Source organism: Penicillium samsonianum (assembly GCF_028829775.1).
Source record: "Penicillium samsonianum strain IBT 33392 chromosome Unknown utg000003l_segment0_segment0, whole genome shotgun sequence".
Lineage (NCBI taxonomy): Eukaryota > Fungi > Ascomycota > Eurotiomycetes > Eurotiales > Aspergillaceae > Penicillium > Penicillium samsonianum.
The window spans coordinates 7,974,212-8,001,682 of record NW_026643261.1 but is presented as its reverse complement, the minus strand read 5'-3'; the positions used below and the strand labels follow the sequence as shown (position 1 = coordinate 8,001,682).

At 46.7% G+C, this 27,471-nt stretch overlaps 10 protein-coding genes across 10 annotated transcripts; 6 read left to right on the top strand and 4 right to left on the bottom strand.

Moving 5' to 3' along the window:
* Window positions 1-30: 30 nt before the first annotated feature.
* Window positions 31-662, top strand: N7471_006716 (uncharacterized protein). Its single transcript, XM_057279435.1, has 3 exons — window positions 31-213; window positions 283-332; window positions 401-662. Exons 1-3 carry the CDS (start codon window positions 88-90, stop codon window positions 405-407), a joined length of 183 nt encoding a protein of 60 aa, XP_057139045.1. The 5' UTR covers window positions 31-87; the 3' UTR covers window positions 408-662.
* Window positions 663-1,788: 1,126 nt separating this feature from the next.
* Window positions 1,789-4,135, top strand: N7471_006715 (transcription factor domain-containing protein; the record flags this gene model as incomplete). Its single annotated transcript, XM_057279434.1, has 2 exons — window positions 1,789-2,364; window positions 2,417-4,135. The coding sequence occupies 2 exons, from the start codon at window positions 1,789-1,791 to the stop codon at window positions 4,133-4,135; spliced, it is 2,295 nt and encodes a 764-aa protein (XP_057139044.1).
* A 771-nt stretch (window positions 4,136-4,906) lies between these two features.
* On the top strand, window positions 4,907-5,362 carry N7471_006714 (uncharacterized protein; the record flags this gene model as incomplete). The annotated part of the gene is made up of 1 exon (XM_057279433.1): window positions 4,907-5,362. One exon carries the CDS (start codon window positions 4,907-4,909, stop codon window positions 5,360-5,362), a length of 456 nt encoding a protein of 151 aa, XP_057139043.1.
* A 1,270-nt stretch (window positions 5,363-6,632) lies between these two features.
* On the bottom strand, window positions 6,633-8,980 carry N7471_006713 (uncharacterized protein; the record flags this gene model as incomplete). Its single annotated transcript, XM_057279432.1, has 5 exons — window positions 6,633-6,943; window positions 7,000-8,018; window positions 8,039-8,128; window positions 8,193-8,888; window positions 8,961-8,980. 5 exons carry the CDS (start codon window positions 8,978-8,980, stop codon window positions 6,633-6,635), a joined length of 2,136 nt encoding a protein of 711 aa, XP_057139042.1.
* Window positions 8,981-9,591: 611 nt separating this feature from the next.
* On the top strand, window positions 9,592-13,542 carry N7471_006712 (uncharacterized protein; the record flags this gene model as incomplete). Its single annotated transcript, XM_057279431.1, has 3 exons — window positions 9,592-9,671; window positions 9,760-13,271; window positions 13,325-13,542. 3 exons carry the CDS (start codon window positions 9,592-9,594, stop codon window positions 13,540-13,542), a joined length of 3,810 nt encoding a protein of 1,269 aa, XP_057139041.1.
* Window positions 13,543-14,496: 954 nt separating this feature from the next.
* N7471_006711 (triose-phosphate transporter family-domain-containing protein) lies at window positions 14,497-15,102 on the bottom strand (the record flags this gene model as incomplete). The annotated part of the gene is made up of 1 exon (XM_057279430.1): window positions 14,497-15,102. The coding sequence occupies one exon, from the start codon at window positions 15,100-15,102 to the stop codon at window positions 14,497-14,499; it is 606 nt and encodes a 201-aa protein (XP_057139040.1).
* Window positions 15,103-16,978: 1,876 nt separating this feature from the next.
* Window positions 16,979-17,979, top strand: N7471_006710 (uncharacterized protein; the record flags this gene model as incomplete). Its single annotated transcript, XM_057279429.1, has 3 exons — window positions 16,979-17,089; window positions 17,163-17,427; window positions 17,486-17,979. 3 exons carry the CDS (start codon window positions 16,979-16,981, stop codon window positions 17,977-17,979), a joined length of 870 nt encoding a protein of 289 aa, XP_057139039.1.
* A 3,463-nt stretch (window positions 17,980-21,442) lies between these two features.
* On the bottom strand, window positions 21,443-22,794 carry N7471_006709 (uncharacterized protein; the record flags this gene model as incomplete). Its single annotated transcript, XM_057279428.1, has 2 exons — window positions 21,443-21,539; window positions 21,587-22,794. The coding sequence occupies 2 exons, from the start codon at window positions 22,792-22,794 to the stop codon at window positions 21,443-21,445; spliced, it is 1,305 nt and encodes a 434-aa protein (XP_057139038.1).
* Window positions 22,795-23,846: 1,052 nt separating this feature from the next.
* On the top strand, window positions 23,847-24,893 carry N7471_006708 (zinc-binding alcohol dehydrogenase family protein; the record flags this gene model as incomplete). Its single annotated transcript, XM_057279427.1, has 1 exon — window positions 23,847-24,893. The coding sequence occupies one exon, from the start codon at window positions 23,847-23,849 to the stop codon at window positions 24,891-24,893; it is 1,047 nt and encodes a 348-aa protein (XP_057139037.1).
* A 2,051-nt stretch (window positions 24,894-26,944) lies between these two features.
* Window positions 26,945-27,220, bottom strand: N7471_006707 (uncharacterized protein; the record flags this gene model as incomplete). Its single annotated transcript, XM_057279426.1, has 1 exon — window positions 26,945-27,220. One exon carries the CDS (start codon window positions 27,218-27,220, stop codon window positions 26,945-26,947), a length of 276 nt encoding a protein of 91 aa, XP_057139036.1.
* Between the last annotated feature and the right edge of the window lie 251 nt (window positions 27,221-27,471).

The window sequence follows — 27,471 nt, the reverse complement described above, 5'->3', positions numbered from 1 at the left end:
GGCCGCAGATTTCTCGACGTCCGATCATCACTCTAACATCAACATCAACATACACTTTCTACCTTCGTCCCTCACATCACATACAAAATGGCCCCCAACCAGCGCATCGTTCCCTCCGGCTCTCGCCCTCAGAAGGGCTTCGTCAGCACTATCTACGACGAGGCCACCAACCCCGAGAACAAGACCATTGTCCGCAGCATTGTGATCTTCGGTGTACGTGTTTCTTAATCAACACTTTCAACATCGCAATGAGATCCATAAAACTGACATTATCTGTTTTAGGCCGGTATCGCGTTCCTCCACTCCAGCTTCGGAGAGTTCCTCCTTCCTCCGTAAGTCGAGCCTACCCAACCAGTTTCCATCGAGATCAACCGAATGAACATTATCTAACTCTGCGCAGTATGTAAAATCATCACGCCTTTTATACCTCCGGTGATACGACTCGGACTCCCTCTTTCGAACCTGTGGAAGCATATCGGCGTCGGTCAAAGGAAAACATGATGCATAGGCATCTTTTGCTCGGTGGTTTTTCGATTGGATAATGTGTACAATATTTTATTGGCAGGGCATGTACTATCCGACATGCTGTGTCCTGTTTTGAGATTCATGAATACCAGGAATTTTGCCATTTGCTGGATGTCCAGCGGTGCGGCACAATCCAATTTTGGTCCATGATAATTACGACGTATGTTGTAGCCACTAAAGATTTGGAATAGGTTGTATCTGGGTCTTTGAGCCACCGGTCAGATCATATCGCACTTGGCAGCCACATAGGCTACTTTTTATGCGTTCTTGGGCAGTGTGGATATTGGGAATCAGATGGCGACACTAGGCGAATGGTCATCGATGACTGCAACCAGCAGAGACAGTCTAAAGTAGCAGAAAGCATCGCCATGATCCGATCCAGATCAGAGAGGCACTCCAGATCCGGGCGATACGGAAGGCACTGTAGACAGCGCATGCAAAAGTTCATGCCACTAAATTAAAAGGCCCGCCATGTCTTAAAATGTTATAATAAGAAACGGGATATAAGGGGTGTTATGTATTTCAAAGGTAGATAAGACGGGAAGAGACGGATCTCACAAAGAGAGAGTTTAGAGGTTACCCTGCCTAACTATCTAGGCCTCTAGCTTTGACCATGCTATGTTGGCATAACCTTGTAATTGAGTAGGCATACCAGAAACTTATCATCGTTAACATGTTCGAATCAGCTGTATCCCGAGACTGAACGTCATTGCAATTATATATGGGCCTAGTCATAGGATGTAGGTCTCCCATACCATACCGACTGTCGCAAAATTCTAAAATATTGGGGGAATCGGTCGTTGACAAGCATGACGCAAGTCTAGAAATAGTCACACTTTGCTATAAATACACCTTGCTCTCTTGGACAGCACCATACGCCGGAAGTTGAATGTTCTCAAACCAGGGTGAAAATCTGAACAAATACATATTTCTATCTATATGCTTTATGGAAAAGGCGATGTTCAAAATAGGCAATTAAGAAGTTTTTTTTTAAAAAAAATTGGAGATTTTCACATATCCAGCCAATTATATTACACCAATGTAAAATGTCGCCAATGGAACAAAACTTCTGAAAAGATATGATTTGATATTTGGAAAGGAGCGGCGATCTCCCCAGGCGCCAAGACCCCGCAAAACGCCCCCACATTGCCCCGGTCCCGAACACCGCCTTCTTGAGGGCTTGGCCAACGGCTTACACACGTCTGTGTTACAAAATTGTACTCCCAACAAGGGCGCCATATGACACATCGTACATGATAGGTTATGTCTTCAGCCGCTCTTAAGCGCAAGTCGGCAGATTCTTGCCAGGAGCCGACGGCTAAGCGCCACCATCTTCATGGATACGATCCGCAGACCCCATGGCTACACGAGTCAGAGCCTGCCGGGATATGGCGCACACGGGGGAATCCCAATGTACAGCACTCGATGCCCCTATCAAACATGGTGTCTGCCGTCCAGGACCTGATCGACCCGGACTTTGACCCACTGACGGCGATGCTGAACGACGAGCCACAGTTTTTAAAACCCTTACCTGCTCGCATCGCCCCGGAGGACTTGGAGTTCTTGCGATTTCGTGGTGCCCTCTCACTTCCAGAGAGTGGGTTGCGGGATGAGCTTCTCCGCTGCTACATCCAATGGGTGCACAGTTTCATGCCAGTTTTGAACTTGCAAGAATTCCTACGATGTGTGGCTGAAAATGACCCGGAGGGAAATATTAGCATACTACTATTTCAGGCGGTTATGTTTGTTGGTACGGCTTTCGTCGACCTCAAACATTTGCAGGATGCCGGGTATCCAACCCGGAAAAGTGCGCGTAATGCGTTCTTTACTCGCTTAAGGGTTTGTTTTTCTTCAAGTGGCTGCGAGATCATCCAGCTAACTCATAATATAGTTACTCTATTCTCTCGACTGTGAAGAGGATCGCATCGAGATTCTCCAAACACTCCTATTGATGACCTACTGGTCTGATTCGGAGAACAGTCCACAACGAGATATTTGGGATTGGATTGGAGTCTGTAACACACAAGCACAGTCGATCGGGTTAAACAAAGACCCTGCATCAGGCGAAATTGATATACGGACTCGAAGGCTCCGTTCTCGGCTCTGGTGGTGTCTATACTCTCGGGATCGGCTGATCGCTATGGGTATGCGGCGCCCGCTTCAGGTTAACGATGGAACGAGCAGTGTCCCGATGCTCAGACTGGACGATTTTGATTTCGAACCTTTTTCTCCATATGTGGTGGCCAAGTTCTATTGCCGCCAACTCCAAGATGTCTCACATCAGAAACGCCTCGCCACCATGTTCATCGAGAAGGTGAAGCTCTGTCAATGTATTGGTAGGGTATTATTCGCTCAATATACACCATCTCAGCGCCAATTTGGAGCTACAAACCGGACTACGGTGACACTTATCCCTCGACAGGCTTCCGAGTCTGAGTTTGCGCGGTGTGGTCAGAAACTTGACTCGTGGCTTAGTGCGCTCCCTAAAGATGCACAATTCGTCCCTAAGTCGGGGAAGAATTTCCATGATGGCGAGGATGTACTGCTGCTTCATGGTGCGATGCTACGTATGCTCTACCACGCTACCAGCAGCGCACTTCACCGGCCTCGGGCGATCGCTTCAAAAGATCAATCTCAATCGCGGACGGACTGGCGCAATGCTGCCCGTACAAAAATGAACGATGCTGCTGCGGGGATCACACATATTATTCAAGGGTTAAATCATCTCAACCTGACAAGGTTTCTACCGCAGTCTGGAGTGACTGTGATTCTACCTGCCGCCGTGGCGCATTTAACCAACACCATGTCCGAAGACCCCGCTGTCCGCGAAAGCAGTGTCGACAGTTTCCATCGTTGTATCCAAGTGCTCCACTGTCTTAAGGATATCTATCCAGCTGCCGGTCAAGAGTTCGCCAATATTGAGGCCGCCATCAAAATGCAGGCAGGTGCCTCCAGTACATTCTTCCAGGTCATGGAATACAACCTCGATGCCCCTGCCACATCTTTGGCGACCAGAAAACCAAGCAATGCCACCTCCACCTCTCAACCCCAACCACATCCAACTGTTACTGCAACCGAGACTTCAAAGCAGCCATCACGAACCCCATCTACGCAAGAGAACATGCATCTAAGAAAACCCAGCAAGGAAACCACATATGAAACCGCGCCACCTTTATTCCCTAATGATTTCGATCATTATTCCGACCTTGGCATTATAGACAACAATCCTTTCAACTTTCTCTCCATCGACATCGATTCCTTTTCCGACATTCAAACACCTCCCAATCCAATGAAGCCAAACAACGCAGATAAACCCTATATATCACCACCACCCCAAGACCAAGACACCGTCGACTGGGCACAAGAGCTGTTCCAAGACACCGATCTGAACCAGTTCCGTAACACTGAGCCCTTTGGCAAGCCCGAAAAGACGACTCCTCCACTAGATCAAGATCAGAACCATCACGATCCATTCTCTTTTACTTTGAATGATGCAGATGACGTTGGCCCAGTGCATCCCCGTCATCAGTCAATGAATGAAGCAAGATCTGAGATCACTGGCGATTTGGATCGAGACTTGGGGTTCCAGTCTGAGGATGACATGTTCTAGTGTATAGAACAAATTGGGAGTTAGTTGCTGTCATTCCTCGATTCATAACCTGCTGGTATGAGGTATTTGATGAACATATACGGAGAGATAGAGAGGTCAAACGGCTGGTCTCAGTGCTGCCTTTATTACTCGCATGATTTATTTTCCATCTGCAGATCCGGAACGCGCAAATACTGAATGTTTTGCTGCTGTTGATCGGGGTTTGACACCATGACTGGGTATGTAATTTTATTAAAAAATGTAAGGGCCGGTTAGTGGGATATGAACGAATTGAATAACTAATATTGCTGTTATACAAGAGAGCCACCGTAGCAGTTTGCCCAGACTAAATATTTCAGGGTGTTTCGAAGGTCAGATCTAGATCCCCGAGACCGTATATCAACTTCTGATAAAACGTGAGTTTAGTTACTTGTGTATGTGCTTGATGTGGTCGGGCGTCGATGACGAGCACCTCCGCTTTGGGGTTCATCAGGCGGATCGGGGGCAGAATCAGACCAATACATTAGGCGGTGTACAATTATGACAAAATACCATTGGATGAGAATTGCTCGCACTAACCCGAGCTGCGTTAGCTTAGGATTCTCGACTGCTCCAATCGATGGTTCACACAAGTCATAAACCAAGCTATGAGATGTCTTGTGTCAACCTGACGATTATAAAGACTGCTTAGATTCTCCCAGTCAGAATTTGGTTATAAACTTTCATGCTACTCAGCCCAGAACCGAAGGCTCAGTTTTTAACGATCATTTCATACCATCAAAAATCGAAAATATGAGTAATCCCCCAACGCTTCCCTTCCGCTTCCAGCCAAAAAAACCTGGAGCGCGTCTGAGGAGCCTCAGAGCGTTTAGAAACAAAGATCCAGCAGTGATTACTGCGTTGGAGGTGAAGTGGGATGACGATAGCGAGCCACAGTTCGCTGGAGACCGGAACGACAAGATTGCAAGTGAAACATTCGTTCTAGCTCACGGTGAGAGAATAACCAAAATTACAACAAAGTTCGACGGGAGCATGTCTACCGGCACTCCACTGGTTGATATTTATCTTGCCACGAATAACGGTCAACGTTGGTGGGCTTTCGGAGGCAGACAGGGGGAGGAGGGCGCCGAGCATCCTGTTGGAAACGGATATCTTTCTTTCTTAGTGGGGGAGATCATTGAAGCTGCAGTCATTTACCCCGGCTGGATATCGTATATATCGTATTCAATGTTATGGCAGATGGAATAGTCACTGTATTTATTGAGAAGATATTTGCTTTTTGAACAGTGGTATAAGGAATGCTGTGGTATTGAAATCGCCTCGCGCGCTGTTTTCCTTTTTTTATATCCGATATGTTGGCTTTCAATTGCCATGGAGGTTGTACGTGTATACCAGTTTCTCGTAATTTATAGTAATATTAGTCACACTGTCGTCATGTAAAGAATGCCCTGAAACGATCGTAGTGAGAGAAAGGGGTTATAGTAAACACGGCCGCGGGTACGTCCGCAAAAAAAGGTTGCTTTTTCTATATACGATGCTTTTTGTCACGCCCCTTTCTCATTGGTCGTGTAATACCTGCTTCTGCTATGGCGTATTTGAAATATTGTCTCGGTAGCTTGTTCTGCGTCATATTTATGGATATGTCTGTTTTCATTGGGCTCATCCCGCCCCTACATTCTGTCTTATTCCAACGTCGTCTTCTAATTTGCCTTTTACCTGCCATTTCCCCCTGTCCTGTTCGCACTAAGATGCTGTCTTTATCAACGTCTCATGATTGGCCCGGATATCTTTTGCTTCTATACAACCTGTAATTGCCCTAAAGCATCGTTGCAATCTACGCTACCTCTCTTGGCTTCTGCCTTCAGCGCTGTTTCCTTGCATTTTCTTGCCTCTTCATCTTCGCCCACCCGTAAGGTCACAATATGCTGCGACCTAGGACTTGTCGAGATTGCAACCCTCCCATGTAGAGCTCATCTTCGATCGTGTTGACCGTCACTCGTTAGTTGAGGGGAATGAAATGTTGGCCATTCGAGTTTTTTGTTCAGTTTTGCTAAATTCCCTCGCAGTATCCTTTAAGCTACTAAAGTCACGCTGGTGCGAAGCTGGTTTATTTGCCTCCATATTCTCCAGACCTGAATCCCGAAAGTATTTGCTGAGCGGGAAGACTTTATTTGACGGCAATGGCAGTCTTACAAAGATAATCCGGATTAGGGAATCCGATACTTCCAAATAATGATGGGTTGAAGTGGTGAGAGCAATGGGGGAAAGCGCAGAGGGACACTTCCGGCACGCACGTCTGTCTGATCGTCGAAGAATTTAGAGTAGCTACTATCATGTCTACTATACCGATTATTTGTAGTTTCGTCACTGCATTCTTCTTGCGTTTTGAGTCCAAACAGAAGAAATCATTCTCAACTGCTTAGACATATTTCTCATTGCACCAACTGGATTGATACTACCTGCAAGCACAATGAGCGGTATGAATTGTCACCTCGAGTCTATGCGGTGCCGTGCACTATTAGTATGTTAAGTTGATCTCCAGGGGGGAACCACCGTGGCTGGCATCGTTGCATTCGGAACCTGTGGCATCGCAAATATCTGCCACCATATCTTGACCCTCCGGTAGCTCACGCACAAAATTATCATCCACCATAATACGGAGGCCGTTTTGGTTGATATGTAGGATACGAACAACGCGTATTAGGTCAATTTGATGCTTCACCAAAATCTTTTCCATCAGATCCTGCACTGTTCGTTCCTTCAGGTAAATGGCACGATAATAATTTTGCGGATGCTCCTCTCCAGCAAATTGAATATAAAAGCAGGCAACTATATATATGTTAACAACAAGGTACAGTAAGAACAACCTAGTTCGACGGACTTACTTGCTTTAGGCTGAGATTCCAAGGGCTCTCGGTAGGACTGGTTGATGTCCACAGCCTCAATTGAGGGTTTGGGGACTTGAGTCGACTCCATGTGGGGCGATCTTGGGGGTTCTTTGCAATCACTGAGAGATTGGAATGAACTGCCTGAGTTATAGCGGCCTTGAGGTTCGACTTTGATGCAGGCACCATTACTTGGTAACCGAATTGGGTAAAAATCGGGATCGTCTTCATCATTTCCCGGTAGGTCGAGTACGCTAACGGAGCGTGTCGAGGACAACATGTCCTGCATGATGGCCAATTTTCTTTGGAGACTACCTTTCGACGGCATATTTTCTAGCGCACCGACCTGCGGGCTCATGATCCAGTTACCCTTACGCTTCGAAGCCATATGATCGCTGGAGTCTATCATGATTTCTGAGACAGTGATTCCGCGTTTCCGTTTGGCAGAACCAGGCCCCCCTTCCATCTCCGCAATCTGATTCTTAAGCTTCTCGATTGTTTTGTTAACATGTACCAGGTCGTTGGACAGTTTCCGCTCGGCACCATGGTCTCGGAAGAGCTTCACTTTGCAATAGCACCGTTCCGGCACGGGCGCATCGCCTATATTATCCATATGAGACAGGAGCTCTGTCTTGACGCAAAGCCTAACGGGAATGCCTTTCACACCCTTGGAGAGACTGAAATCGGTGGAAAGAAAATTGAAGCGCACTGAAATGGAACAGCCCGAAGAACTGGCGGACGGGTTGGCATTCCACGTGACGCAAAACCCGTCTAAGAACATTTGCCGTGATTCAATCTGGAAATTTTTGTTGTCCCCGCCGCCGCCCTGAATATGGTCCACATATTCGACTGCTAGCAGCTCACCGCCACGATGATGCGCCTCATTCTTGCCCCGACCTTTAATCCATAATTTCCAACACTCTGCGGGATTTGACCTTTCCTCTTCCCCTTCAAAAGAGATTCGAATGAACGTTCGGTATTGGATCGGCAGGGTGCCGGCGACGGGGGAGGAGTCGAGTCTATTACCGTAAGAGTATACGGCTGTTCTTTATTCAAATAAGTCTCAGGATTCTCTCGCGCATGCTTGACCATTGCGGTTGGGGCTTGGAGTGAAACATTATAACGGAAACTAGAGACAAGAGACGGTCAGTGATATCTGCAGCAAAGATGTTCGTGAGAAATTTTCCGATTACTTCTCGTCTTTGGCACACGATGTACTCGTTTGATCACAGAAATCCGTAGAACTCATTGCATTGGAGGCCAAAGCGAGCTGCATTTCGTCGGGTAGGGAGCTCTCGACGTATTCACTATGGGCGGCGTTACCCGAGTCGCGGTGCATAAATGAGCTTGGCGCATATGCAGTCTGATGAAGATCCGGATTCAAATCGGGGAGGCGTTCACCAAATAACGGCAGGTCACATTGTTCAAAGTCATTACCACGAAAATTGTGCAGGGCAACTGGGGTCACATTCGAAAGTGGCAGAGGGGTGATTATATTCACTCCCACTGTTGGTGTATGCAAATCACCAGCCTGGTTGTGAAGAACCGCGCGAAGTTTACAAGAGCTAGGCGTGTTAACGCCAAAGTGTTGGCTAGCGGGCATCGTGAACATCGGCCCAAGGTCCATCGATGGAGACGGAAAACTTAAATGTGGTGAATCTTGAGGAGTCGTCCAGTTACTGCAGAGCTTCATATCGTCGTCCGAATTCGATTTATATTCAGAATCCACCATATCAACCTCCACTCCCGAAAGAATCGCGGGATCGCCTACCCTCGTATTGGAAGTCCCTGATTCAGGGGCACATTTGCTGTCTGGGCGTTGACCAACATAGGGAAAGGTTTGCTGAAAATGACGGATGACCTCCTCATCAAGTTTCTGAGAATTATTCCTAAGATGCGTGAGATGGTACTGCAAGCAGCGATCCTAGTTTGAATCGTCTGGGGTGGAGCAGAATACCTACCGGCTGCGAAACATTGCCATTTTATTGGCGCCTTGTCTTGGCGGGGAGAACACGGAGAGTGGAGAGACATCAGATAGAAAGAGGGAAAATGTGGCAAGCTTATATGGAAAAACTAATCGCAACTCATATGATCACGAAAGATCTGCATTGCTACAGCTGCGTTTAGTGGATATTCCTCGCACTGAGGTTGTCGCAGATTCAGACTCTATTTTGCAATATGCAATGGATTTAGTTTGTTTCGAAGTTAATTACACGGAAAAAATTGTGGAACTGCGGAATCCTGCCGTTTGATTCGTGAAAACTCTTCCACAATCTCTCTTCCACGGGGTCTGATCGTCCCCTTGTAGGGAAACCTTTTCCAAGAGGTCTGATTGGTCCCTTCTAGGTTATTGCGAGTGCGAGCTTGTGGAATCTGACCGGTCGCTCCCGCTCAACTGCAACGTCTTGCCCGCTCTTCTACGATTATTCATTTGTGCTCTTTTCCCAGAGTCCCCTTTTGTAGTTCGAAGCCCCTTCGTCCGAATTTCTACCAATGGATTTTCTTTCTCTCATTATTCTGAAGAAACAAATTTGATCGTTCTTCCATAATTTTCCGTAGCATTATAGGGAATGCCACTCCGCAGCCAGCGCAATGTCACGTCCTGTCCTATTACGAGAGGCTCAGCAAAACCAAACCAGCTTCGGTACATCTAGGGAACGAGAATTCTATAAGTAAGTATACTATATTAGCCATCTTTGCAATCTATAATATTCAGTGAATACACGCTCGGGGGCTGACCATTCTCGGTAATATCTACAGATACTTACCACCGCACCATCTGAATGCACACACCCTGCAACATGTCGGTCGAGACACGTCAACGGAATATGTCGCTCAATCGTCTTCAGATCCTGTTCTGACTGCATTTGCCCAGCTGGGCACCTTGCGACTTGATGCCCAACGCGCGTTGATTTCGCTTTTTGGTCGACACAAACAGCACGTTGTTACCGAAGCCACTCGGACAACAAGCCTACTGGATAACGCGGATAACAACGATTGTGATCAACTTTGGGTCGGGAGCTGTACGATGTCGTATGACCGCAGCTTCTGCAAATCCGTTTCAAACCCTCCGCCATCCGCGCAAACTCCTAGTGATAGACTGGTCATTGTGCCAGATCTCTCACTGGATGATAAATTCAAGGAACATCCAGATGTAACGGGCGGCCCAAATATTCGCTTTTTAGTATGCAGTCCTATTATTAGCCCGAAAGGCATCGTGATTGGCTCCTATACCATCCTGGACAACAAACCACATGGGCCGCTAGGCACCGATCTAGTCAAATTCTTGACAGATATAGCAACCACTGTTATGGATTATTTGGACGCAACACGGTCTCAAGCCCAACATCTCCGAGGCGAGCGTATGATTGTCGGACTCGGAAGCTTTCTAGAAGGGAAAGGCAGTCTCCGCAATTCATGGCTTAGTGCAACCGACGATCCCCGGTCCTTAGATCAAGACAAAGATCATACGGAGGGACATATAAATCAAGAGCAACAGGATAAACAAGTCCTGGATGATGTGGCTCAAGCTATGCCGCAAAATTGCGCATCAAGCGATCTGCCTCTCCGCCCACATACCTTTCATACGGCCGAACACAAGAAAACCTACACACGCAGGGAGCAATCACAGTTGCTGGTCAGCTCAAAGACAAGCAAGGGAGATCATCTCAATCCCAAATTAGCGAATCCACGTGCATTCAAACCGAATATGGCAGCCGACAACATGGGGACCCGCCAACAATCATTAAAGGAAAATTATACGACTGAGGTGAAGGAGGCGTTTTCGCGGGCGGCCAACCTCATTCGTGAAAGCGTCGAAGTCGAGGCGGTTGTCTTTTTTGATGCCAATTTCCGCTCTGAGGATGCTTCGGTGAACGACACGAAGTCTGACCTTGAAAGTAGCGGTCTGGAAAGTTGTTCTTCAAGCGACGAGGAAATGAAAGCTCGAAAAACCTTCACACAGCATGACTATTTCACATCACAGGCTGAAGACCCTAGCAAGACCATGTTGAACTCATGCGAACTTCTCGGATTTGCAACTTCGAACACCTCTAGCATAAACAGCCAATTAACGGCCGATAACAAAATCGCACTATCAGAGTCCTTCCTTCGGGACCTCCTACGCCGGTATCCTCAAGGCAAGATTTTCAATTACGGCGAAGATGGGTCGATATCGTCCGATAATACCAGTGATAGCGTTTTCAAAAGCTTCACCAAACGCAGTGGGAGCAAGACATATAAACGAATAAGGAAGACAATCCTACGCCAGGATGCTACGACACTTCTGCAACTTGCTCCTAATGCCCGAAGCATCATTTTTTCGCCGTTATGGGATTCGCATAAAGGAAGATGGTATTCGGGCAGCCTAGCGTGGACAAGAGCTCCCCACCGTATTTTCACTTCCGATAGCGAATTGTCGTTTATATTTACGTTTGGAAATAGTCTTATGGCGGAAGTCCACCGCCTTAGCGCCCGATTTGCTGAGCGCGCAAAGTCAGACTTACTAGCAGGACTGAGTCATGAACTTCGTTCTCCTCTTCATGGGATCTTCGGCACGGCAGAACTCTTGAACGATACTATCATGGACGCGCTACAACGAGGATTTGTGCACACGATTTTATCTTGCGCATTCACTCTACTGGGATCGATCAATCAGCTTCTTGAATATGCCAGCATTAACGACGTTGGACTGAACTCTAGAACAGCAAAACTGCCGGTTGGCTCTGGCTATATATCGCCGACTGATGGGACACTGGCTAGTGCCTGGCATGATTCCCAACCTGGAAAGCCCGATCCGGACTCATATGTCGAGCTTGATGTTGTTTTGGAAGAGACCATAGAAAGCGTCTTCGCGGGCTATTCTTTTGTCGACAATTCACGCTCTCCTCTTAGAGGCGTCACCGGCGTCGGGAGCAAGCCGATTAATACGCAGATTGAAGAAGTTAAGGTGATTCTTGATATCGACCACTCGCAAAATTGGAAGTTCTCAACCCGCCCCGATGCCTTGCGCGTGGTCCTGACGAACATTTTTGGAAATGCTTTGAAGTTCACTCAACATGGCTATATCTACATTTCTTTAAAGGCCACCCTATTGGACTTCGGAGAGGACAGTAATGTTACCCGGTCGAAGGTTACGGTGACGATCAGAGACACTGGATGCGGTATTGAACAAGAGTTCTTAAGGAATGAGTTGTTCAATGCTTTTTCACAGGAGGATACTATGACGACTGGTAATGGCTTAGGCTTCAACATAATTCACCGGATTATATCATCACTTGGTGGCGATATTCAGATCAATTCCCAAAAAGATATTGGTACGGAAGTTTTGACGACCATGACCCTTGATCACATCTCTGAGCATACCGCCGAGCCGGACACTCCCGACGACCCGAAGAGTCTGGATACTATCACGGTGACGAAAGACCTTACGCGTGAGAAAACCATTGGGATCTTAGGTCTCGGACTTTCCGAGTTGGACGCAACTCTGAGTTCATCTTTGCAGAAGCTGTGCCGAGACTGGCTTGGCATGGACGTTTGTTTAGTTGTGCCTTCGGAATCACAATTCTCTCAATGTGAATTTTACATTGCGCCCCAAGAATTCTTGGACATGGGGAATATGGAGATCAAACCAATCGCACCTGATCTAAAACGGCTCTCCTCACCTGTCATCATCATTTGTTCGTCTCCACGGATCGCGCACTCGATGTTTGTGGCCGCCAGGAAGCGAGGAGAAACAGATGTTCTCGAGTTCATCAGCCAGCCATGTGGACCACGCAAGTTGGCAACAACATTGGAAATCTGTATCAAACGTCAACAGCGGCGGAAAGACTTGACTGATGGCAGAGTAGAGAGACTAGCTGGCGCATCAAAACCTACAACGCGTAATGAGTTTGAGAGAGGGTCGTTTCTCAACGTGCCGACTTCAGACAACAGCAGACAATCCAAGACCAAAGTGGCGGGGATTTCTACACCAATCTACGGCCAAAACTCGAGAGATACACCTGAACAGTTGAACCCTCGAGAGAAAGTTGATAATCCTCAAGTTTCGACCGCCATGTCTGGTTTCCCCACAACAGAAACGGATTATATATCCCAGCCTCAACAAAGTTCCCCAGTAACTGTCCTCCTTGTGGATGACAATGATCTAAATCTCAGACTCCTGATCGCGTTTATGAAAAAGCTGGGGTGCGATTATGCAGTCGCAAAAAATGGGCAGGAAGCTCTCGAGACCTTCAAAGCAAATCCTTCTAACATCCGAGTTATCCTTATGGGTGAGTTACAATAGGTAAAACTGTGTGCGCACTTGATCCTAATGTCTTTGCAGATATTTCCATGCCCATCATGGATGGCCTTGAATCGACCAGGCGAATCCGTGAGTTTGAGAAAGAATCAAAAACCAAGAGCCGTGTCACGATTGTCGCTCTGACTGGTCTAGCGCAAGCCGACGTTCAACGCGATGCCTTCAGGTCTGGTATGGATATGTTTCTGACGAAACCTGTACGAATGGATATTTTGGTGCCAATGATAATGGGCACAACGTGATACCCACAATACATTTCATTTTTCCAAAACGAAACTACGAGCTTGACAGCATTACGCTGTTACGCTCACTTCGTGTTGTAATCTTTCCTTTGAACAGGAAAGCCTTTTGGGACTGCATTTTGAAACTGCACCTAGCAACTTCCTGGAACTTCTTCGATCTTCAAGCCTGCGTGCCGAAAATGGCCTCTGGCAATTTCTTCTTTCGCACCGACCACATCAATACACCATGTGAGGAAGGCACCAAACCCTTGATCGGGATCTACCTCATAGTAAGGCCAATTGCGTTTAATATGCAAATAGCATTCTCGCAGGTCTGCATTTCTCTCCATAGCTTGCTTCCGAGTATCTTTTTAGACCAACCTTTGGAGACAAGGGCTCTTCTGATGCTGGAGGCTGTAACCAATCAGCGCAACCAACATTGAAAAGAGTAGCTTCATGGTGAAGATGAAGTGCGTGCGGAATACTGAACAAGGTGTTTGATGATATGGTTCTTATGGAAATAGGAAAAGCGAGGAGAGGTAACCAAGTGTTGGCCAGGTACTCTTTCGTCTGGGAAAGTGATATATATTTATATCTCGTCGTCACCCCAGAGTTTATCTATTATTAATCTGTTGTGAAACTCCCTAAGGACCATCCCCTTGCATGTGTATCTTGTACATAAATTGTTTGGTGATAAATCGACTGTGTTATTAGATGGTCTCTTCCGTTTGCGTCGAAGGTGTAATCCGGTCGCTTGAATACTACGGCTAAGCAAAGCAAGGGGTAGAAAATGTTGTGTCCATTATTTATCTTCATAATCCAGACAAGCATCTATATCCTTGTGCGACATTCCAGCTACGCCACAGCACGCAATATAAAATATACAAACAGTTGGAATAGCATTGATGTCTTTCAGACCAAATAAATCCGACTCCTGAATGAGCTGCTGGGAGCCACGGACAATACATATTATGATTATACACCCCCCACTTCCTCAGTTCCGACCTCGGCTATCTTCCGCTTCCGTATGTCTAGCTGCGAGTAATGAATGACTCCAGCGCTAGCCATCAGAAAGCCAGCAAGTTGCACCAATTGTATGTCTTCCCCCCAAAAATGGATGGATACGATTATGGTGAGCATAGCCTTTGGCACACCGCAAACCGTCAGAGTTAAGGATGATGTATGGCGGATAAGAACAACAGCTGCCAGATTGAGGAAAAAAGCAACGATGCAATTCCAGAGCAACGTCAAGGCACCCCATGTGGCTAGACTATCAAAGAAAACATTGGGTCCTTCGACAATTGGTGCGGCCAGCGCGCAGAATGCCATACAAACTGGTGCAAAGTGATACAATGCTGTCAGTGGATCCATCTTTCTTCCCGACGGACTAAGAAGAAGCTCGGAGAGAGCGAGTCTGACTGCCTCGCAGCCGATGCCTGCAATTTGAATTAATACCCCGAACGTGTTGAAGTTCATCTCTCCGTAAGAGGAAATGGCTACGCCGGCACATATGACACAGATTGTTGCGAAAATAGGGAAACTGATCCGGTATAGTCCAGAGGCGCCGCCTATAAGGAGCATAATAACAGGGCCAACCGCCTATCTTCCGATTCCCGTCAGAAATCTCTCTCGTCAACGTCGGGGATCAGGGGAGAAACCATAAGCATTGAAACGAACCTTAAACATTTGAATAAATGCAACACTTAAAAATGTGTAGGCTGCGTTATTTAAGATGAGATTCAAGCTGAAGCTCAGCCCAATAGGCAGTATAGAAAAGACAAAAAGACTATCGCTCATAGCCAATAATCTGCTATTGTCGATTAAATTCGTTGTGTATGCCAGGATTTGAGTAATGACTGTTGAAAACAGAAGATGCCAGAAGGCGAGTACCGTTGGAAAATGACCTTGGATCAACAGGATTTTATTGAAAATAATCACCGCCGAACTCAGGCAAATCCACAGTCTATGTATCACCGGAGTCAGAAAGCAGAATTTCAGATGGTAGAGTCGATACATACACGCTGTAAAGTATAGCCAGAGCGCTTTTCTTGGTAAAACTCATTCTGCCCTAGTTTTGATAAATTTCCTTTATTCAAGCTGAAAAGATGCTCACAAAGTGTATCGTGAAGAAATAGGAATTATTGAAACTATATTGCCAGGGTAGCCGGCAGCATTTTGTTCACCATCTATTAAAAGAAGTCTTGTCTCATTTTCGAACATGGTCTGGATGGTGGTTCCACAGATCTACGCGAACTTCTCGTACATTGCGATAGACCCCGAGATCGACGTCACGAGATTCAGCTCGAGCATGAGCTGTATTATTTCCAAGTGGGCCTCAATTCCCTTCGACTGTGGATTATAACTTAACATGCAAGCGTGACGCCACACCGCTACATAGGACCAGAACAATAGATGATACTATGATCAATCAAAGTGGTGTATGTAAGAGTTCTAGGCTAAAGTCATGTAACAATAATATGAGTGTACTTTAGTTTGGTAGCTGAATATCCATCTTAGAATTTTCTCTTGAAAATCTTCCTAGACCATATTGCTAGAATTTTTTTGGAATTTTCATAATGCCAGACTTCAGAGTATAATGTAACCTGGGTTAAGGGTTAATAAATTTCACTTTTGACAAGTATTGTAGGGTAGTAGTAGTTCGCGTATGCCGTCACGTTATCACATGAGTGGCAACTAAACGTCCGTATGAAAAGTGTGAAAATTCCATATCTAAAATTTGAAATAATAATAATATTGAGGTGTAATGCCTAGCCCATCACAGCATTCGAAAAAAAAAGCCTTAGGTGGACCCTTCTCTTTTCCAGGCTACACTCACAGATACTGCATGACGTGTAATAGAATGCCCACAGATACTATATGAAACGTGATAGGATGGAAAAATGTCTGGACAAACAGACGAGTGATTGAATACCGGAAGAGTGGATAATTACTGGATGTAAGATCGAATACTGTACTGGATGAGCTGGTTGCCGTCAATATCAATAAGCCCAGGTTCTTGTCTCACTTGCCGCAAGATCGACCCATCCGCGAAAATTTGGTAGCTCCATGTCTATTTTTGACTCGTTTCAATCTGAGACTCGGCTTTAGATGCCCAGAGTGTTGCAAATAGCATTGCGACTACGCAGCGTGTACTGTACTATACCCAGACATGGCAATACAGTAGAAAAGTACTAAAGTTCCCTTAGTCCTGATGTCTTTCTTGCCCTCTGAGTCTCATTTCTCGCCTTTTTCAGAACATAATGCATTTATCGATGAGACAACCTCGGCATTTGGCCTCGCTCGGGTTCACACTTTGCTGTTTGGCCTTAATTTGGACAGGAATCTATCGGCTTCCTAGCTCAATTTCGAGCTTAAATTATCCAGGTAATTCGACACTTGGATTTCAGAAAATTTACTACATCAGCTTGCCGCAGTTAGTCTACCATATTCCCTCTTGATGCCATGTTTGATCCGTCTAACGAAATCGAAATTCAGTCGACTAGATCGACAAGATGCATTGTCACTGATTAGCTCACGAACTGGAACATCGTTGACACTCGAGCAAGGAGTCAGTCTCCCATATACATCCCTACTTCACTTTGTGCTAAACATAAACTGATATGACTCTTTGTATTCTTTAGGTAAATGGCAGCGCATTGCACAAGAAGGCACTGCCCGAAGGCAGTGGGGGTCTTCGGCCTGAGCAACTGGGCTGCTGGCGATCACATGCCAATGTTTGGAAAAGAATGTTGGACGAAAACATCGAGACTGCATTGGTCATCGAGGACGACGTGGATTGGGATATTCATATCCGCGACATCTTTATCGAGCTGAGCCATAATATGGCTCTCCAGACTCAGTTTCCAAATTTGCTGCCTCGCTCAAAACCAATAACAGCCCCATATGGTAAGAAAACTGCTTGGCAAGAGTCTTTTGTATTGAATTAACGTCTTGCCGACTGTAGGGCTTGATTGGGATGTATTATACGTTGGCTCTTGCTGGGATATCCCGAACGGAGATAACCGTCCACCTCATTTCCTATACCACGACCCATTTGCCCCTTCCAGAAACCAAACAGGCGGCTCATATATCAACGAACTTGAGGGATGGGGAGCGAAGGTGACGGAAACTTCGCGACATCGCCTGATCGCTCCCTCCTGGTATCCCGTTTGCACAATAGGATATGCTGTCACTAGGAAAGGAGCTGAAAAGCTTCTATATAACCTGGGTGGATATAAAGGGCTCGGAGCACCAGTAGACTTGGGCATGATAAGTCTCATTCAAAAAGGCATCTTGGATTCTTACACCATCATACCTCCGATAGTGACACGGTTCCGAACCGGAGGACCGCGGGATAGCGATATTGATGAAGTTAGCCCCAATGACTCTGATCCAGGGGGATCTGAAAATCTGCGGATGAGCGCAAGGGAGGTGATGGAGAATATTGAAGAAAAATAGGATGAACGACGTATTCAGGTCTAGTTGTTGTTTATGAATCTTAGAATTATGAAACTCACTAGAGACCGATATATAGCACAGAGAGTAGAGCTGTAGATTTGCCTTGGCGAGATCTACCTGTCGACCTTCTACCGATCTACTGCTTGCATACTTAGTCATCGTACCGTGAACTAGCTTGTGGGCGTAGTATCGTGGACAGTAAAAGGGTAGCCGGAAATGGCGTCCCTATGGTGGATATTTCCCTGGTGTGTTTTGCGACATATGGAATTCCGCAGGAGAAATATTACGACTAGTACACTGTGCCCAAAACCGCAATTGGGGGCAAACCTTGCCCCTAAAAACCATCGATTTAAGATATAAACCTCATTTTTGTGCATAAAAATATATAAAATGCCAAGACATTCCTATTTAGGACTAATTATATATAGTTATGTATGAAAATGGGTTTTGGATGATTTAATGGTTTCTTCACAATGCCAAGATTGGGGCCAAATGTGGTTTTTGGCACACCCTACCCACCAGGGGCACCCACATGGCGGTGGAGTCAAAACGGCCTTGATACAACCGCCTCGGAGGCAAAAATAAGACTCAGATCCGGGAGCGACCAATCGGTTGCTCCGATTATCTAGGCCGCTTGGTAACGAACTAGCCTAACCAAATTGAGATTTCGCATTCCCGTTTAGGATACGGGAGTTGCCTAGTCGCCACTTTGCTAGAACAGAGCAATTACTTAACGCATGCGTATTCCCAATCGGAGGTGCGAGATCAGAATCAACAAACCACAGCTTGTTTCACTCATGCTAAGAGAACAGTTTGCTTCCATTCTCCCACGTTCATTCGCCAGCCCTTCAAGCGCCATGAACCAAGGACCAATGCTAAACACCTCAACTTCCGCCCCCTTTACAAATACGATTCTGCTACCGTACGCGGTGGGCCAAGTCCCCAGACTACAGACCATCGGAAATCCGAATGAGCCGCGCAAGAAACGCGCCCACGCTAAGAGCAGGCGAGGTTGTATCGCATGCAAACTTCGGAGAATCAAGGTATGTCTCGATACCTTTGCTCTTCATCATCTGTTTATTAAGACCTAGGCTAATATTTCAGTGTGATGAGTGCCTCCCGTGCTCCAAATGCGTCAAACGCAATATTCAATGTCAACCTTCCCCCTTTGGACTTGTCGCTGCCCCGGTTCTCTCCGGAGCAAGCCCACATCTCGAACTGGATCTTCATCCTCAGATTAGCCTCCTGCATTTGGAGTTATTTTATCACTGGGACAAGGAAACCCGCTCGACCCTCTCATTTCCACAAGTCTGGCCAGTTATCATGCAACGCGCTTTTGATGTATACCCGCCTTTCTTTTCCGGGAAAATTGGTCTTCGCTCACCCAATATAGGACCAGTCCATTATGTCCAGCATTCTATGCATTGCCGCTATGCACCTCACGACTCTTAATTCAGAGAGCACTAAATACGCGCGCGTTTCAATGCAGCTGATGTCCCGAGCAGTTAACCTCTTTCGCAAAAGCTTATCACATCCTCTCACGGAAGAGAATTGCGAGGCAATTATGGGAACAGCACTTTTGATTAACTACATATCCTGGTTTGACCTTGGCTTTTTGGATACTTCACCAAAGACCCAGCCTACAACCAATCTCAATATCGGCCAAGACCAGCTATTCTTTCTTAGTCCGTGCATTGTTCAACTATGGTTTCAAGCTATTCCCATCTTCATCGACCAAGGAAGCATTTTTACAGAGATCATATTTCACCACCCAAGGCTATATATCGAGGAAGCTCTGAGACAACATGGTGTGGAACCAGCGCACTTCGTGGAGCCATTTTTAGAAATCTTGGGTGATTTACCCGACCAGCCTTCGAAATTAGTGACTCCCGAAATATCCAATTATGGGCCTACATTCTCTGCTTGGAGATTTCTTTCTGGCCTGGAAAAGGAAACTCCGTGGCATGAAGGATGTCCCCAATCTACGTCGGCTTCATCATCTGAAAGCCATGATGACAAGATATTGATGCATGTGAAAGATGTCGTCACTAGGATTTCTACCAAGTATTCCTCGGAAGACTCCCCGGGTACGACATCTGTGCCTTCAAACTCATCTCGCTCATTGTTTACAATCATCATACGTTGCCTGTCGCCTCTCTTGTGCTGTGCATCTCTTACGTCAGCGTCAAATGCCGTGGGGTACTCCAGCGTAGCACGGCAATCGGACATTGAGGAGCTCCTGTTTGGATTTCCAATTCTCTGCTGTGGACCATTTGCCAAGTTAATTTTCGAAGAAGACTCGCGAGCTCTTGTTATTCTCCTTCAGTTTTATCATGCGGTGGGTCAGCTTCTGCCACCAAACAGATGCTGGTGGGCACATGCCAGGAGCTGCATGATGAAGGAGCTGATGGTAAAGGAACTTGAATCTCGGGGCCTCAACCTCTCCCTCTACATTTAAGATGGTTCGCTCAAATTCTCTCCCTCTCTCCCTCTCTTTCATTCCTTTCCACTCCCGCGTATCATGTATAGAAGTTTTCGACGTTGTGCACACACTGAGTAGTAATTTCTGTCAGGAGATGGTATTTTCCGGTTTGATTCATACTATGGCCGAAGTGGCGACGGTGCCTTACGGGCGCCAGAATGGTATAATTGAGGCAGTATATGGCAGTATTGAAACTATGAATGATACTCAAGGTAACTCTGATATATGGAACTGATATATCTACGACATATAGCATAGTTAGATGTAGGCTAAGATCGCTTATTTAATCAAAATAGGACTGAGAAGGGTAAGGGGGATCCAAGGCTTCCCTCGTCAACAGTTCCCCAAACCTTGCTGCGAGCGAACACCTGTTTCGCTTCAACCGCCGGATGTATATCTGCGTACTTGTTAAGATGTTGCAGCATTTCCCGAGCATATTTCCGCCCCGAAATTGCCGATAGCGTAAACGTGCACTGAATAATAGGAAGGCCGATTGAATTGTGGCACCAACTCTTGGTAGTGGCCCCGCCTGCCAAGCATGAAATGCAAAAAGCAACTGAGCCCCTAGACTAACACGCATTTGGACCCCGATCCGAAGAAACGCAACAATCCAGCGAGCGCAGAAGTCCATCAAACTCTGGATGAGAATCAGTCAAATGAGATGGGTGTCGCATTCGTGACCGAACGGGAAAACCAAACTTTGATCCCAGACACATCCTGTTGTGGTTAAAAGAAAACTTGATTGAGTTACTATTTCAGAGAAAATACATGAAGCTATATGTACAGCAAGGAAGTCAAGATGGTTTGCAATCAACTTGGCTCTTGGTATAGGCATCTCGGGAATTATTCTCGATGGTGCGGCTTAGTTCCTGATCTGCACCACCCTCATATCACAGCACATCATTTTTCGATACACTAAGGTAATCCAAACTAGTCATCCGAGATTAGTCGATATATTGCACATATTCGCCAAATTGTTCGTCAGCCCTCAATAAGTTCATCTCTGCCTCCTTCAAACAAACTCCAAACGATATCCCCCTTTCTTCCGACTTCGGCATCAAGTTTACCCATCCTTCTCCTATAGGAGGCAAACACGGCCGTAGCACATTTTCCGGCCTTCCCAACCCCAGATTGAAGGTATCGCCATAACAGTCCATCTTCGCCCAAGAAGTAATCATGACATCGTGAGATGGCTTGAGATACCTCAAAATGGGCGACTCGTGCGGGTGGTGGGTCATCAACGTCATTATCACTCGCATCGCATGTCCAAGGTTGCAAGTACCCAATTTATCTCGCAATCGAGTCGCAATTGCGCCAAGAGGCATGTCTAAGACCTCCTCGACAGTCATGTTATTGAATGCCATGTTCTGCATCATGCCAGGATACATTGCTGCAACGCCCATCGCCTTCCTCACATCCACTGCTCTTGCCAATAACAACCTCTTGGAAATGTCGAGATGAGAGAAGCGTGCACGAGAGATTGCTTGCCAGATCAATGCAGTAAGCGCGTCGTCTGTCGACACGAAACGGGAAACCGGGACTGATTCGGTCGTTTTCACTTTGAGGTTCGCTAGAGACGACGGAACCGCTTGGAAATATGCCCAAGTAATCTTCGCCGGCTCACGAGGACTATCATCCGTAGGTGTTGGCTTCGATGTTGCTGGATCAGCTGTCAGATGATCTATCTGCCTGCTGAGTTGACAGGCTATCTCAGCTTTGAGTTCCTGATCATCTTTGTTCCCCAATAAACCAAGGTCGGTTTCCATTTTCCTATTTCCCAGGCGCAGCTCTTCTTCCGTGAATGCGATACCATGGCATGCCTTGCTCAGTAGTCGTATCATCGTAGTCTGTCCCGTCATATCCATGGCGCTATGATTTGCCGCAAATGTAAGTACGACGGCGCCTGTGATGAACGTCATCCGTAGGAGGAATACTGGCGCCGGATCAGACGGGTTGGGAGCCTGGCCGAGAGGAATCAGGCGCGGTGCAAACACGTCCGGATCGAGCATCCGCATCGACCAATTCGCCTCTCTGAAAGCGTGAATCGAAAGGTCTGGCCTGTGGACTGTCTGGAATGGAGGTATCTCCTCGAAAGGTATGATTTTGGGAGCTTCGGAGCCGCCTTCCCCAGCCCTCATGCCAGCAACTTGTCCAGCTGTCCATGGAAAGTATTTAGAAAAACACTGTAGGCCCTTGGTGAGGGCCTGGATGACAGGTTCCGTAGCAGAGTTATTTAGACTCTCATCCAGGCAGAAGATATAGCTTAGATTTGTGTACATCAATCTCAGCATAGGGTGCTGTCCCAAGATGTCAAGTTCCAAAGGTAATGCCATTGCCGTTGAGCGCGTTTGTGAAATGATTGTAGAATAGAATGTGATTGAGATCGAGTGTTAAAGAAAGGGATTTGCCATGAATGAGAACATGCGGGAAATTCAGGCTATTTAAATAGGAGCTAGAGTGCCAATCGGGTAGGTAGTATCTCACCGGTTGATTTCCCTTCCATTTGGCTACGTATGTTCTGTATGGTAAAAATGGTACCTGACCCTACCCGTAACAAGATATTACTAGCATAACAGACCAAGACACGATCATAATAGCGACCCCTGGGTAGGTCTTCAGTCAATGACCATTTCGATTGTTTCGATCGTTATTTTTGCTTCGAAACTATGCTTCAACCGTTGTGCCGATATTCCATTCTCACATATAATCTCGATAGGAACGGCCATTATTCACAGCAGAAAAGGGCTCGACCGTGAGAAAACACTCTTAGGTAAGTAAGCCCCTCTTGGGGCCAGACCGGGCTGTATGGCTGATGTTTAAGGCGAAGTATTAGTACGTAGTGTGACCACAAACTAACATCGTAACATCTTCTCGATATGATGATTCGCCAATCGGCTCCGAATATTGAGCGATTCATAGAGCTCAGGCGTGTCGGCGACTGAGATCAGGTTCCGATATTCTCTAGTCTTGGGATTTGGCCCCACGCATACCGTAGCAGAATTGTATTCGCAAAGAGGGCGGGGTTTGAGGTGTTTAGCATTGATCCTTGGTTCATGGCGTTTGAAGGGCTGGCGAATGAACATGGGAGAATGGAAGCAAACTGTTCTCTTAGCATGAGTGAAAAAAGCTGTGGTTTGTTGATTCTGATCTCGCACCTCCGATTGGGAATACGCATGCGGTAAGTAATTGCTCTGTTCCAGCAAAGTGGGACTGCCGCATTCCCGTTTGGGAATACAAAGTCCTAATTTAGTTAGGCGAGTTCGTAACCTGCCAGGCCTCGGCACGTAGTATTTCGCCATACCAGATTTATAGTACTAGTCAAGCTATTTAACCCTCTTACCTTCCCCATGCAGTGGAACCACTCAGCACTTCTCATACATCTACCATGACTACCATGAAAGCAATCGTTATTACTGAGCCCAAGACTGAGAGTCTCGTCACCGACAGACCCATCCCCAAGCTCCGCGATGACTACATTCTTGTCAAGACCGTCAGCGTTGGCTTGAACCCCACCGACTGGAAGCACATTGCCTACCTCTCCCCGCCTGGTGTTCTGGTCGGATGCGACTATGCAGGCACCGTCGAGGCCGTCGGCAAGGATGTACAAAAGAAGTTTGCCAAGGGTGACCGAGTGTGCGGATTCGCACACGGCGGCAACGCAGTGCAGCCCGAAGATGGCGCTTTCGCGGAATACATCGTCGCTAAGGGTGACATTCAGTGGAAGATCCCCGAACATATGAGCTTCCAGGAAGGCGCCACCCTCGGTGTCGGCATTATCACCGTCGGCCAGGCTCTGTACCAGAGTCTGAAGCTCTCGTGGCCCACCGAACCTATCAAGGACGCCACTCCGATCTTGATCTACGGCGGTTCCACTGCGACCGGTACCCTAGCTATTCAGTTCGCCAGGCTCTCTGGCTATAAGGTGTTGACTACCTGCTCCCCTCGCAACTACGATTTGGTCCGCAGCCTTGGCGCCGACAAGGTCTACGACTACAAGGATCCTAAGGCCGCTGAGCAAATTCGCAAGGATACCGACGATAAGCTGAAGTTCGTTTTCGACTGTATTTCGCTCGAGTCTAGCGCTGCGTTCGCTGATAAAGCTATCTCTACCGAGGGCGGCGAATACAGCGTCCTCCTGAACGTTAAGATCGAACGTGCCAATATCAACAATCGTTTCACCCTGGGTTACACTGCCTTCGGTGAGAACTTCGATTTGGGCGACTTCAAAATTCCCGCTACTCCTGATCATAAGGCATTTGCTGAGAAGTGGATTGCTGTTGCTGAGGTCCTGCTTGCTCAGCAGAAGATCAAGGCCCACCCCCCTAAGGTTGGCCAGCACGGTCTCAAGGGCGTCATCGAGGGTCTTAAGCTGCTGAAGGAGGACAAGGTCAGCGGTGAGAAGCTGGTCTACAATGTTTCCGAGACCGCATAAACGAGGCACTAATATCTGCCTACGAGTTAAATAATTTCACATACCACAAACCACAAACCACGAAAACAATTTCTGTTTTATGATCTCCAAATCTAGATGTTTAAGTGAATCATTCCAAGTAGCCAATGATGATCATACTCCGTTATCATGACGCCCGCTATCACGGTTGCGCTCGATTCTAACTCGGCCATGGCAGCAATCTCGCGCGGCAAAACGTTGTTGTCTTAAAAATGGTGTTTGAGGCTGATTTCAAATCAACAACGAGCTCGGAATGACCTCGGGATCATCTTGCCCACCTTAATTTAGCCTCCACTAGTGGCGCGGAAACCTCGGCAATGATAAAGCTTCTATTGCCGACCAATCAGATCAAGCCAGTGCCGTTTTTGGATTAGTCTCCGCAGAGCTTCCATTGCAGGTGTAGCCCTGGAGTATCAAGATTCTACGATGGCAACGGTGAAATTTTGACTATAAATTGGACGATTCTGCTTTGCGAGTAGCTAATTACTATTGACTCATTTATATCGCTCCCATCACCTCAAATCAACTTTCATAATCGCATTCCCTTATAAGAAAGTCCTGATAGTTCTCTCACTCCAGACAAGCGCTCTCAAAGACCAAGAAAAACTTTAGAGGCTGATATACTTGCGCAATTGAAATACAACAACTGAATAGTTCCTTTGTTTAATTGCCTTCCTCGATATCGTGGCTCTTAGTCATCTGATCATTCCTCTCTCGTTGGTCGATCTTATTGACCATGCATCTCACGATCAATCCAAACAATGTAAATGCTTCTTCTCTCCTTTCCAATTCTTCGTTCCAGGGCCGATGCGGGCAACGCGCGCCTCTTCCAGTGTTTCTACTGCTGGAAAGGAGGAGATCTACTGCTGAATTGAATTGAGACTAGCGTGTTTCAAGATAGGGTCCGAGAAACAATTTGTGAGTGTATGCGGGGGAATCTGAAGTCGAATTTAACAGTACCTACAGTATCAGAGATGTACGTATGTAAGTATGTAAGCAAAGCAAACATGAACGGCATGAATGCGTAGAAGTCGCAACCGGTTTCTTTGTGAATTACGTACCTGACTAGATGTCGGCGTAAAATATTTGTACATATATATTTCCTATTAACCATCATCATGACATTTTTTCTACCTGCTCTCTAAAACCACCATATCCTAGATTCATCCTCAATTTCAAGTTGGCCATTCTCTATCTTTCATAGGGGATAATTTCATCATGGTATCTCGACTTTTAATACCCAACAAACTCATAGGAGTAACACCACTCGCTCTTTCCAAGGTTGAACACAGCCCTGGAAGGAAGGTGCGATCTTCTAGTGGGAGACTTTCACAGCATGTTTGAAAGGCAACCAGCGGATGGTACCTGGGCAGGAGTCGGACTTTCTCGAATTTGCACCTTGGCTGATTATACAAGCAATAAGTGGGCGTTGTTAACAGCTGCCGTGGTTGCACCAACTTTCATCAAGCTTGTTTGTTATGTTTATACACCCTTGGTCGACAGGATGGCCAAGCATGTGCGGCCCAGACATTTTCCAATAAAACTATTCTGACGAGTCAAGAAGCACCGAGAGTCACCATGTGTCCGCAGGACTTGGAATCATGTCTTGTTCTCTGTTGCGGTTGCAAGCCTCCCAAACACGTTTTCTACAACATCCTCATGAACCTTTGGGAGAAGTCACTAAATACCAATCAACCGGAAAACGCCGTGGACCTCCTACACGCTCCATGCTTCGGCAGTCTATCAAATGTCACTTTTTCTATACACCATATACATATTACACATCCAAGGCTGGCTCTCTTCATCGATATTACCTGCACATAGGCATTATCTCTCCACGGATAGATCTCCTCGACCCGATTGTGCTATTATGGTGGCTGTCGCTGTACCCGCCTCTCGTGCTCCTACTTCGCTTTCTTTCTTCCACTGATCTACGTCCTATATAGCGTGGTTCCCCTTATTGGTCGCCAGCATGCACCCCTCTTGGGCGACCTTGGGCTCAAAAATGACGCCACCCTAAAAGGGAAACGCGGCTATGTCGTCTTGCCACACCCCCAGTTGTCGCCTCCACTTCCGTGGATATATATCGCGCCTGGAGTGCCGATCCAGCTCATATGAGTACCAAATTCCGTACCGCATCGAAAATAAGCCAGAATGAGGGCCGCATTTGGCCAAGCAATTGGCAGCACGTTTCCTGATGGCTCTAGTGATATATGCGCCAGTGGTGAGAGAGTCTTCTCTGTCTGTCGTGTTCCTGCTTTCAGGACTGTGGAGGGACGAGGGGTCAGGGCACCTGTGCAAATTGCCATTGAGATAGGAGATTCCTCAGTTGTTTCTTTCTGGCTCCGATGTTTGGCTGAGGACAGGCCGTGTTCCAATCTTAATATTTCTAACTGGGATTGGGATTATCCGAGAGCCTCCAGGGTTTTGGTGAAAGGCAAATCCACACAAACGTTGTACCGGGTGATATTTTGGGACAGTATCTATGACTTGGTCTGCTGGTGCTTTTCGCTGTGCGATTGTGTAACCGGAGGACATCGTTACCCAGCGAACGCTGCTT

What these genes read in the sequence shown, in the direction of transcription:
- N7471_006716 (XM_057279435.1), top strand. Translation starts at nt 88, where the DNA reads ATGGCCCCCAACCAGCGCATCGTTCCCTCCGGCTCTCGCCCTCAGAAG. An exon ending in GCAGCATTGTGATCTTCGGT is followed by an intron (nt 214 to 282) that starts GTACGTGTTTCT and finishes TATCTGTTTTAG; the next exon opens with GCCGGTATCGCGTTCCTCCA.